This window comes from Asparagus officinalis, chromosome 10, assembly GCF_001876935.1.
Source record: "Asparagus officinalis chromosome 10, Aspof.V1, whole genome shotgun sequence".
Classification (NCBI taxonomy): Eukaryota; Viridiplantae; Streptophyta; class Magnoliopsida; order Asparagales; family Asparagaceae; genus Asparagus; species Asparagus officinalis.
In genome coordinates, this window is record NC_033803.1 from 23,958,977 (window position 1) to 23,971,804 (window position 12,828).

General features: G+C 36.2%; 2 protein-coding genes across 2 annotated transcripts in view; one reads left to right on the top strand and one right to left on the bottom strand.

Annotated features, from left to right (window-relative positions):
• LOC109826557 (dual specificity protein kinase shkE-like) lies at window positions 7,129–10,010 on the bottom strand. The gene is made up of 2 exons (XM_020393586.1): window positions 7,958–10,010; window positions 7,129–7,289 (listed from the first exon to the last, which is right to left on the bottom strand). The coding sequence occupies exons 1-2, from the start codon at window positions 9,888–9,890 to the stop codon at window positions 7,129–7,131; spliced, it is 2,094 nt and encodes a 697-aa protein (XP_020249175.1). The 5' UTR covers window positions 9,891–10,010.
• The window catches only part of LOC109826079 (CMP-sialic acid transporter 1), a 4,847-nt gene continuing 3,473 nt past the window's right edge, over window positions 11,455–12,828 (top strand). Inside the window, exons 1-3 of the mRNA XM_020393046.1 lie at window positions 11,455–11,611; window positions 12,532–12,676; window positions 12,825–12,828. The exon at window positions 12,825–12,828 is cut by the window's right edge and continues 141 nt beyond it. Of these exons, the coding sequence (XP_020248635.1) occupies window positions 11,561–11,611; window positions 12,532–12,676; window positions 12,825–12,828 (200 nt within the window). The 5' untranslated portion in view covers window positions 11,455–11,560. The remainder of the gene's footprint in view (window positions 11,612–12,531; window positions 12,677–12,824) is intronic.

Genomic DNA, 12,828 nt, shown 5'->3' on the forward strand with positions numbered 1-12,828 from the left:
TTTTCATTAAATGAGCAAACTAAACGGAGCAAACTAGACGGAATTATTTTTCGCCTAGTTTGAGAAAAACTAGACGGGAAAAAATCCGTCTAGCTTGCTCCGTTTAGTTTGCTCAAACCAGAGGGAAAAAATCCGAGAGAACCTTTCCTCTTCCCTCAAACCAGAGAGAACTTTTCTTGACGAAGATTACAATAATCCTATAAGTCTTGATGTGTAGTGATCTTAATTGATCTGTGGCTAATGGGAATTCTCAATATTTTGCCTCACTAAATATGGGAATTTTGGACAACGCTATGAAGAAGAGTTTTTCAGAATTTCAAAGATTTTCAAAAGTCAAAGCATAATGAATCTTGTTCATCTTGTTTTCAAATGAGAAACTCATGCCTATTTATAGAAATCTTAGGTTGGCATAAAGGGTTTGAAAAATAAATTTGAAAACCAAAATATAACAGTAAAAAACTGAACCAAATTCAAGCAATTAACAGTCAAACATTTTCATTATAAGTCGACTAAAGTGTCGATAAGTCGACTTGCCTGAGAGATTTTAATTGTGAGCAAACAAGCTATTCGGTTCGACTACCTTAGTGACCAGTCAACTGACCAATCAGCAATTTTGAGCAAATATGTTAGTCGGTCGACTGCTACAGTGACTGGTCGACTGACCAGAAAAGCAACATACACTAAAATGAACATAACTTCTTACTATGACATCTGAATTAAGTGATTTTAGATGCGTTGGATGCGTATTTTAAATATCTACGCGATGAATCCAAAATCATCCCAATCCAATGCTCTTATAATTTTATAAAGATTTTCAAAGTTAATATATCATGGAAACCTGTTACTTTTACTGCAGAAAATCTAAGCTTTCATTAGTTCTTTTATTAGTCGACTGGTGGTATCTTTAGTCAAATAGGGGACTTAGAACTTATAAACGAAGTCATGATTTGTGTGTGTGTGCATCAAGGCTTTTAACAATCTAAGATAAAATAAAAGTTACAATATGAAGTCCCAACTTTATCTTGATTTTTCTTCAGCCTTGCTTGATCAACTTGAATGATGTAGCAAGATAAATCTTTTGATATTGCAATAACAAAGTTAACCAAAAGCACTATATATTTGTATCATAAAAACATACCTGATCAACATTCCCTTCATGCCTGATATCCCCCAAATGAATTGGTGATTCCTTAGGTTCTTGAGTAGCACGGCACTCTTCTTATCTCTTCTTGATAAAATCACGAGATGTTGATATAACCACTAATAGAAAAATGAGCAAACTAGACGGGACGAATTAGACGAAATTATTTTTCATCTAGTTTGAGCCAAACTCGACGAAAATTTTTTATTTAGCTTGCTCCGTCTAGTTTGATACAATCTAGACGAAATTTTTCGTCTAGTTTGCTAAATTAGACAGAAAGATTATTATTATTTTTAATCCAGTCCTCCTAGACGGAATTTTCGTCTAGAGACGGAATTTCCATCTAGATTGCCAAAAAAAACTAAAACGCTAACCTTTCCTCGCAAGAAAAAAATTCCGTCTAGGCTGCAGAACATAGATCTCCAATTTAAGGGCTAAAACACATGGGAAAAAGCCAAAAGGGTTGTAGCACATGAAAATTTTGATTTGGGGGCCCTAACACAATTTTCCCTAAAACGTTTTGCTTAAATTATCTTTACATACTTTGGGCCTAGTTTTGTACGAACGTACTATAAAGCAGATTACAAATTTGCCATTCAACTCTCAACATGATAAGACTTAAGAGCCCAACTGCCCAGTGGTAGGGATGTAAATTTAACGTTTGAGGTCTGAAGCTTGCCGTCGAAGTTTCGAGCCATTTTGATTTGCGAGATTTCCCACCATTTTATGGGCCTCACCCATGCTCTCACAACGAGACGCCTGTATATATACGTATATCTCCCTCTCACACACACTGACGACGAAGAAAGGAGTACTATTACATCATTTGTGGTCGATTCTTCTCTCGAAGCGGCATGGAGGATCATTATAGTTACCATTAGGGCTTCAACGAGGGCTGCAAGCGCTGCTTGAACAAGTTCAAGACTGTAGTCGATTTCGTCATTCACGACGACAAAGGCCATTTTAAGAAATATCCCAGAGCTCGTAACGAGAATGGAGGTCTTTCCCTTCTCGCCTGATGTCGCCACTGCCGCATCCACCGTCGTTGGCCCTGTCGCCGACGCCCCCAAATGACTTGGTGAGTCCTTCGGTTCTTGAGTAGTACAACACTCTTCTTATCTCTTTTTGCTAAAATCACGAGATGTTTATATAACCATTAGTAGAAAAATGAGCAAACTAGATGGAGCAAACTAGACAGAATTATTTTGCGACTAGTTTGAGACAAACTAGACGAAAAAAATTCTGTCTAGCTTGCTTCGTCAAGTTTTAGGCTATCTAGACGGAATTTTCCGTCTAGATTAGCAAATTAGACAGAGATTATTTTTTAAAAAAAATTTCAGTCATCCTAGACGAAATTTTCGTCTAGCTTGTTTTCTAGACGGAATTTTCCACCTAGGATGCAAACCTAGATGGAAATTCCATCCAGGTTGCAAAAAAAAAAAAACCTAACCTTTCCCCACAAGAAAAAATTCCGTCTAGGGTGCAGAACAAAGATCTTCAATTTAAGGTCTAAAACATATAGGAAAAAGTCAAAAGACTGCAGCACATGAAGATTTGGGGCCTTGACACAATTTTTTCCTAAAAAGTTTTGCCGAAATTATCTTTTCATACTTGGGGCCCAACTTTTGTACGATCGTACTATGAAGCAGATTACAAATTTGCCCTTCAACTCCCAACCGGATAAGACTTAAGAGCCTATCTGCCTAGTGGTAGGGATGTAAATTTAACGCTTGAGGTACGAAGCTTGCCATCGAAGTTCGAGCCATTTTGATTTGCGAGATTTCCCTCCATTTTCTGGGCCCCACCCATGCTCTCACATCGAGACTCCTCTATAAATACGTGTATCTCGCCCCTCTCTCTCTTATCATTCCACCAAATTTCCAAAGCTAGAGATCATTGAAATCTCCAATCCCAAATCTCCATCTCAAGATCCCAATGGTCAACAACAAAGAAAAGGAGTACTATTGTATCATTTGTGGTCGATTCTTCTTTCGAAATAGCATGGAGGATCATTACAGGTATCATAGTGGCTTCAACGAGGGCTGCAAGCGTTGATTGAACAAGTTCAAGACTGTAGCCGATCTCGTCATCCACGACGCAACGAGGGCTGCAAGCGTTGATTGAACAAGTTCAAGACTGTAGCCGATCTCGTCATCCACGACGACAAAAGTCATTTCAGGAAATATTCCAGAGCTCGCTACGAGAATGGAGGTCTTCCCTTCCCGCCTAAAGTCACCGCCACCGCATCCACCGCCGACTGCCCCACTGCCGCCCCAATTGACTTGGTGAGTCCTTCGGCTCTTGAGTAGTACGACACTCTTCTTGATAAAATCACGAGATGTTGATATAACCACTAGTAGAAAAAAGAGCAAGCTAGACGAAATTTTTTTCGTCTAGTTTGACGAAATTATTTTTCGTCTAGTATGAGACAAACTAGACGGAAAAAATTCCGTCTAGCTTGCTCCTCAAGTTTGAGGCAATCTAGATGAAATTTTTCGTCTAGATTACTAAATTTGACAGAAAGGTTATTTTTTTTTTAAAATTCAAGGCATCCTAGACGAAATTTCCACCTAAGTTACAACCTAGACAAAAATTTTCATCTATTCTAGGCAGAAATTTCGTCTAGGTTGCCACAGAAAAAACTAAAACACTAACCTCTTCCTGTAAGAAAAAATTTTGTTTAGACTGCAGAACATAGTTCTCCAATTTAAGGGTTAAAACACATGAGAAAAAGTGAAATGGGTTGTAGCACATGAAGATTTTGATTTTGGGGGCCTTGACACAATTTTCCATAAAAAGTTTTGTTTAAATTATCTTTTCATACTTGGGGCCCAGCTTTTGCACGATCGTACTATGAAGTAGATTACAAATTTGTCATTCAACTTCCAATCGGATAAGGCTTAAAAGCCCAACTGCCCAGTGGCAAGGATGTGAATATAACGCTTGAGGTCCAAAGCTTGTCATCGAAGTTTCGAGCCATTTTGATTTACAAGATTCCCCTCCATTTTCTGGGCCCCACCCATGCTCTCACACCGAGACTATATATACGTATATCTCCCCCCCTCTCTCTCTCATCATTCCTTCGAATTCTCAAAACTAGACATCGCTAAAATCCCCAATCCTAAATCTCCATCTCAAGATCCCACCGAATTCTCAAAACTAGACATCGCTAAAATCCCCAATCCCAAATCTCTATCTTAAGATCCCAATGGTCGATGACGAAGAAAAGGAGTACTACTACATCATTTGTGGTCGATTCTTCTCTCGAAGCGACATGGAGGATCATTATAGGTTCCATAAGGGCTTCAACGAGGGTTGCAAGCGCTGCTTAAATAATTTCAAGACAGTAGTCGATCTCGTCATTCAAGACAACAAAGACCATTTCAGGAAATATCCCAGAGCTCGCTACGAGAATGGAGGTCTTTCATGTTGGATCCTTTATGCAATGCGCAAAACACTAGAGGGGAGGTGAATAGTATTTTAAAGAATTTTCTTGCGAAATTAAAAATAATTATGCAGCGGAATAAGATTATATCAATAATAAAAAAAAGAGTTAGAGTAAATCAAACCTGGGAAGAACATAATCGCAAACACAAGGATTTTATCCTGGTTTAGTCCTCTAGACCTCCATCCAGTCCCCAAGCAACCCGCTTGAGATTTTCCACTATTTTTGAATTTCCTTACAAGAATAATCCTTGCACAAACGTGACAGTTCCCTTGTCAATTTGCACACCATTTCTCAAACCATAGAAAGACTTACCATCCCTCAAACCTGAGAGAACCTTTCCTCTTCCCTCAAACCAGAGAGAGCTTTTCTTGACGAAGTTTACAACAATCCTATAAGTCTTGATGTGTAGTGAACTTAATTGATTTGTGGCTAATAGGAATTCTTAATATTTTGCCTCACTAAATATGTGAATTTTGGACAAGAAGGCTATAAAGAGAGTTTTTTAGAATTTCAGAGATTTTCAAAAGTCAAAGCATAATGAATCTTGTTTTCAAAAAAGAAAACCATGCCTATTATAGAAATCTTTGGTTGGCCTAAAAGGTTTGAAAAAAAATTTGAAAACCAAAATATAATAGTCAAAAGCTGACCCAAATTCAAGCACTTACTAGTCAAAAACTACAATTATAAGTCGACTAAAGTGTGGATAAGTCGATTGACCAGAAAGATTTTAATTTTGAGCAAATAGGCTATTCTGTCGACTGCGACCAGTCAGTTGACTGACCAGAAAAGAAAAATCACCAATTTTGAGCAAACAAACTAGTCGGTCGTCAGCTACAGTGACCGGTCGACTGACCAGGAAAGCAACATACACTAAAATGGACATAACTTCTTACTACGACATTCGAATTGAGTGATTTTGGATGCGTATTTTAAATATCTACGTGATGAATCCAAAATCATCCCAATCCAATGCTCTTATAATTTTATAGAGATTTTCAAAGTTAACATATCACTAAAACCTGTTACTTTTACTGCAGAAAATCTAAGCTTTCATTAGTTCTTTTATAAGTCGACTAGGAGTATCATTAGTCAAATATGGGACTTAGAATTTATAAACTAAGTCGTGATTTGTGTGTGTATCAATGCTTTTAACAATCTAAGATAAAGTAAAAGTTACAATATGAAGTCCAACTTTATCTTGATTTCTCTTCAGCCTTGCTTGATCAACTTGAATGATGTAACATGATAAATCTTTTGATATTGCTATAACTAAGTTAGCCAAACATATAGTATATTTGTATCATAAAAACATACCTGATTTCCTACGATCCCCCCCCTCCCCCCAAAAAAACCTAAATCTTCCCGGGTATTAATGTTATGACTACGGTTTGATAATTTGTCTCTTGAGTAGCAATGCTAATTTTATTTTACAGCAGTAACAATTTTGACCTTCGTGGCTATATATATTTCCATAAAACTAGCGTAGACGCTTTTACATAACATCTAGTAGACGAGTTTCATTGAAAGGATTTCAGTTATCATCTAGTTGCTCATATTGAGTTATTTACCTATATACTCGTTAATCTATTCTATTTTTAAATTTGTCCCTCAAATCTGATCAATATTTAGTAAGCTTGTACGATTGAAATTAGTGCAATTCGGAGGGATTATATTATTTGTTAGTCGGAGATGAATAACTATTATAAATAATAGTTATAAATAATAGTCATGTAGTGGGGTTCGACGTGTGATTTCAATGCTCTCAGCATTGTTACAAAGTCACACCATTTCATGTCTCACTAAATGAAGTTTTACTGCTAATTTTTTCTAATCTAGAATGTGATCAGTACATTCACATACTCTTTAAGTCAATAGGTATATGCTTGAAGTTCCTAGGGATGTTCATTCCTTGAGTATTGCCGATATATTATATGAATTAGTGCTTTTCTTGTCCTAAATTTTGAATGCATATTTTCCTCCATAGATACTTGTATCAATCACTAATGTATCAGAGGTGGAGGCTGTAATGTTTATCGACAATTTACGAAGAGCCAAAAGCTTATGTTGTTGTAGCAGTAGTTGCAGATCCACTTAAACTACATTCAATGTGGGCATAGGTTTTGGGTGGCTTCATGATTTGTTTGTTCAGCATATTAGCTACAATTCCCGTAATTTTCCAATGAAAAAAATGCAGTTTGAGAGTGCTTTTCTGGTAATAAACTTTTTATTTTAGTTGAAATACAACAAACTTTGTGTCAATAATTTACTTTCTTGATTGGATGCACAAGTCAATGCTGTGAAAAGCTGATCACATTAGATCAGCCATATTTTTCTTTCTGCTGCTACGCATCTGTTACGTGCAAGCAGAGAGAAGTACAACGAAAATAGGAGTATGATCATGTTGGAATATGTGATACTTTACAAAGCAAGCCACATCTTTTGCATTCATGATGAACTTTCGTGTGGGAGTACTACTATATTGATCTAACATTTAAAAAAAAATGCAAAGTTTCTATAGAGAAACTTCTATTAGTTATGGCTATGCTAATTCTGAATCTGATTTATGCCCAGATATCCTGCGCCGTCCAGGAGTCATTGTTGCTGGTGGTGTCAGTTGGCTGTTCGATTTCAAGTTCAGACTCCGACCACGAAGGTTTAGCAGCGGCGGTGGTCTCTTTGTTCTTCCCTTTGGGGTTTGCCCTGGAGATCAAAGGAAGATATGAGTGAGTTGTGTTGTTGCACAAACTGAAACAATTTCAATTCATCTTTACGTAAATTTCGCGTAAAGTTTGGCTCATTATGAGATAACCCTTGAACCCTTTAGCTACCCAAAAAAGAAACTTTGGGTTCTGTCACGAAACCCCCCAGTTTCAACATACGTCCCTAATGCCATACATAATGGCTTTCTGAAACTTTAGCAATAGTTCAAGGGGGGTTTTCTCAAAATAACCGTTGGAAGTTTGATTGGATTTCTAAAATAATGTTGAAACTCAGAGATATGTTCAAAATGTGAGAGGAGTAGTATGTTGAAAAAAATGAAAATGTTTGGGGAGTTTTGTAACAAGTCCCGAAGATCAGAGCAGCGGGTAAGTTCAGTGGGGTCATCTCAAAATGGTCCAATTAAACTTTAAGGGAGTTGTGCGAGATCTACCCTCAGCTTTAGGTATCAATTGTTAAAGGCTTTCAAAAGCGTCGTAGCAAATTTCTTACCTAGGCCATGTTTCCTATTACAAATGCGTTCATATATAAATATCAAAGACTCGTGAAAACTTTAGGACACATGAATATTAAAAACTCACCTGATTGCTTGACAGCCTTTTTGTCAATTTTCCTGAAAACTTTAGGACACATGAATATTAAAAACTCACCTGATTGCTTGACAGCCTTTTTGTCAATTTTCCTCGGGGAAGATTTACTACCAACATCCAAACACATTTGAGATGATGATCTTCTAAGAGGCAAAGGAGAAACAAAAGAATCATCATGAATCATCATATTGAATCCACTGTCATCCCCATAAGTAGATGTTCCCTCACTACCCGAATCCGAACTCTTCTCCTTGAGATAGAGGCTACACCTCTCCCTCTCTATCACTCTATAACAAAACATCTGAAAAGGGATATCCGATACTCTCGCAGTTTCTATGAATTTCTTCGAAAGCTTCATGTCGATCTCGAAGTAATCCACAGCTGGACAAGGCAAATCTAGGAGATTATTATCCATGTTCATGATCAGAAACCTCTTGATGTAACGAAGAACTCGAACTACAGAAGTGAAGCTCGGGCGCTGTGCTGGCTCAGCTTGCCAACATCTTTTTGTCAGGCTTGTAAGACATCTAGGAGACGGAAAAGGAAATAATGGTCTTTCTCCTGCTCTTACATTTCGACTCGTTTTATCTCCTTGAAGATGATCATCTTCGAACGGTACTTTTCCTGTCAATAGCTCGAAACATATCATCCCAAAGCTATAAACATCTGCCTTCTCTGAATACTTGCTTGTGGATTCTTCCATCAGTACCTCAGGAGCATACCAAATGCGTTCATAACCTGTTGACCCTTTTAATTTCTTTCCACTTGAGAGAGAAAACTCTGCAATCTTTATGTGCAAGTATCCATCGTGCGACGAGTTTCTAGTCTTCACAAGGATATTTGAAGGGTTTAAATCTCCGTGATAAATTTGTCGAGAGTGGAGGTACTCCATACCTATAGCAACTTGAAGCATAATGTCCACTGCTACTATAAGAGGAAAAGGAATCCTCCTCCTTGTGCAACAAATCTCTTTTATGTAGCTTGCGAGATCCTTGTTCATTAATTCCATTACAAGAAAACACTCCTTTTTTTCCTCATCACAGAATGCATACATATAATGCATCACATTTGGATGTGAAATAGAGGATGAGAGCGATATATCTTCAAGTAAAGGTTCGACATCTCCTATAAAATGTCCAAGCACAAAGCTCTCTCCTAGCCAATGTATCTCCTTGTATTTTCTCCCAGTGCTTAGTCTTCTTCTCACAAAGTAATCCTTTGAACCAACAAGAATAGAGACAGGAAAGAGCTTTCCCTTTGGAGATAATACAATTTCAGCGAGTTGGTTCTCATGCTTCGATGATCTCTTCCTCTCAGAAATTGCCTCCGATAAATTCCATCGATCCTCTTTCGTTACACTATCTAGTCTGCTGCTCAATTCTTGAGATACCAAATATCTCTTTCCATATTTAATTTGAAATAGCTTTTGATCCAGCCAGTCTTGATCGTACTTTTTAGAATGGATGAGTCTTTTCTTGTTGATCTCTTCATGATCACAACCTGAAATCTCTCCAGCATTTTCAATGGCTTCATACACAATCGAAATGCACGATAACAAATTGTGGAGATGAAAATTAACACAATCAGTGTTATGGTTTAGAGAGATAGCCTTAGCCCAGAAATCTTTTGGCTCTAAACAATTTTTGATGTACTGTTTTCCTTCTTTCATGACCCTGTGGAGTTCTCTCAAGGGGTTTTCGAGTGCGCTCCATTTTGTGTTCTTTTCGTCGAATTTTAGATTGAGTTGCATTTCTTCGATGATGCCTTCAAAGGCGATGTTGTAAGCATCTGATAGTAGGCGACATTGTCTTTGGTTGATGTGTATTTCATCTTTGAAGACCATGAGAACTTTGAGATTTCCTAAGACTTCTCCAATTTGTTGCAGTTGATCCATTACCGCGTCTGAAAATGAAAAGCCTGGGAATGAAAATAATTTGTTCTTCTCTCTGTTGATGGAACTTTCTGCTAGAATCAAAAAGAAAGATGAAGCCATTGTCTATCGATCAGTCACAGGAAACATATACTAGAAAAACAAACATTATAGAGAAAGTTCGAATATGTTAAGACTACGAGATAAAGCATAGATTATGATTCCACAAATGTTTAATCTTGAGTAAATTAATAATCATACAAGGTTCAAAAAAATATTTAATAGGAAAATGGAACCCCCTCATAATGTTAAAGCCAGGAGGTAAGGTTTTATCTAATGAAAGTGCATGAACTTTTATACATTTTGGATATTTTGAATGTTAAGTTCATATTGTGAATGTATTTTGTTCTTATGAAAATTTTCAACCTACTGACTAATTTCAAAAAGCACAAGAAAAGGAAATGGGAAGGGAGGAAATAAAATATTGTCAACGATTCCTCCATGGAGACCGTAATTGAGGCCTTTAATTAAACTTACATACAAACAAGTCAATCAAAAAGAAGGAAACTAAAGAAACATGTATAGCCAATGGAAAAGAACAATTGAAATATTGCATGATTCAAGATATAAATGACATTCATAAAATGATTCCTTACAAAATCTTTTGTCGGTGCATATGCAACCTTCAATAGAAAAAGCCCAATGCTAGAAAGCCAATTTGTGTCGGTATGGAACAAAAAAAAAAAAAAAAAAAAAAAAAGAAAAAAAAAAAAAAAAAAAAAAACAATCGAGTTTCTTCCCTTTTAAAACGAAGATTTAGTTTCAAGGAAATTCAATGAAGCTTGAGAAAGGATTCAAAGAAATGACACATCCAAAAGAACGGAGAAGGAGAAAGGGAGGATAGAGTGAACTATTTTTGGAAAATGATGAAGAAATATAGGCTAAAGGGACCCAAGTCAAACACTTGGCATATATTTATATTTAAAAGGAGAATTTAAAACTTCTAAATCGGTTTCCTTTTCAGTTTATATATATCGTTGAATACATGCTGAAGAATTTTCACATTTTCACATTTTCAAATGCTAGACATGAAAAAGGTATTTTATACAATTACTTTGGGGTAAAAAAAAAAAAAAAACTTTGGGGCACTTTTCAAAAACCTCATCAGAACTTTGTTTATTCCATCAAACTTCCAGAAAAATTTCGTGAAACCAATTAAATATCTAAAAGTTGGTCGTCTTTTAAAAGCTATAATTTGTACATAGTCGTGGCGGTCAGTTCCGTGTATTTAACAGAGAATAGTTATTAAAATTTTACCAACCTTTTGAAAGTTGGTCAATTTTTGTAAATGAATATTAAATGAGTAGAGTCTTATAGTTAAATTTAGTCATTGTTTTTCCTTTAAAATTGTTTTCAAGAAAGATTTATTCTTGAAAAATTACTTTCAAAATATAGAGAAAAAAATGAAATTAGTACATGTAGCGTAAGTGAAGCTATTTTTAGACCAAGGAAAGGAAAGAGAAAAGGGAGAAAAAAAAGAATAGGGGGGCAAAAAAATATTAATGCTCTTAAATAAGTTAAAGTAGAACATTCAGATGCGGATCCGTTTGCCAAACGGAGTCGGATCTGTACCAATCAAGACCCGTTTCCAGTACAGTCCCAGCAGCAGATCAAGACCGTCCCTCTCTCCATTAGCCGGTTCACAGAGAATTCCAAGCTCTGTTCAGATGTCGAAAGCGAATAAACTCCATTAGCGTTACATCCGAGAGAGAGCGAGAGAGAGAGAGAGGGAGATGAAGTGGTATTTTGTTGCAGCTCTCCTCACTCTCCTCACGAGTTCTCAGGTAAAAAAAACCCATGAAACCTTTGATCTTCATCTTCGTTTCTTGTAGATCCGTCTTTTTTCGACCAATTTTAGGAAATTTTAATCACTTGTTTCTATTACTGAAACCTTACTCGGGTTTATAATTCATTAAAAGGGTTCATCTTGATTGTGGATTCCGTTGATGCTTGTAGGGTTAGTTGCACTTTAATGCCCATATTAATGTTTGTTTGATAGATTTTTAACTTCGATACCAAGAAAGTTTAAATTCGACCAATTAATACCCTGAGGTTTTTAGGAATTTAAAGTTTTGTTAATGTCTTCTGCTACATTATCCTTGAGAATTTAATTAAAAGGCATCACAGAATCATCAGATGATAGTGTTTATATTTATATACCTCGAAACCGAAGAAGAAGTTCACTGAATCCCTCTCTTCCTTAGAAAAAATAACCCCTATTTAACAGTATTCAAAAAAAAATAAAAAAATAAAAAAATAACCCTAAATTGAAACGAACAATTAACAAGAAGGATTTTATGGGGAGAAATTGAACGGTGAGGTAACGGAAGGTATTATTAAAGTACAAAACGTTGAAATTATGGGGTATTATTTGGGAAAATATTAAACTTCAGGGTACCGAAGTTAAGTTAAAACTCGATCGATGAAACTTTAGGTTACTAAAATGCAAACCGTGATTATGTGAAACTTTCTAGTTCGCGATCATTGTTTGAGCTTTTCTGCTGCATTTATCTACTGAATCGAATATATTTTGGGTGAACCCTGAAAGACTTTTTTTTAAAAAGCCGTGGGTATTAGAAACACTGCTACATGATCCATGTGGAGATATTTTGTTTATTTACCTTCATACTATTTTAGCATTTAATAGGATATTGCCAATGTCGATAATAAGCATTTAACTGTTAAACATTTGCTTATATGCCAGGGAATTTTGACAACACTCTCACAGACTAATGGCAGATACAGATATGATTATGCTACCATTCCATTTCTTGCAGAAATCTTCAAGGTGCCTTTCTCTCGTTTGCTTCTGGTTTCTTCACACACAAGCTCAAACTTTGGAAATGCTTTTTACCTGATTGTAATTCTATAAATACTTCCAATGTTTCTTTCACAGTTAAAGACTCATGAACTGTTCGTAATCAACATTTTTTATAATATTCGTATTCCTGCTAAAGTATTTGTACTTCTACTCTTAAATTTCAGCTTCTGGTTTCCGGCT

What these genes read in the sequence shown, in the direction of transcription:
- LOC109826557 (XM_020393586.1), bottom strand. Translation starts at nt 9,890, where the DNA reads ATGGCTTCATCTTTCTTTTTGATTCTAGCAGAAAGTTCCATCAACAGA. An exon ending in AAAGGCTGTCAAGCAATCAG is followed by an intron (nt 7,290 to 7,957) that starts GTGAGTTTTTAA and finishes TTTGATCTCCAG; the next exon opens with GGCAAACCCCAAAGGGAAGA.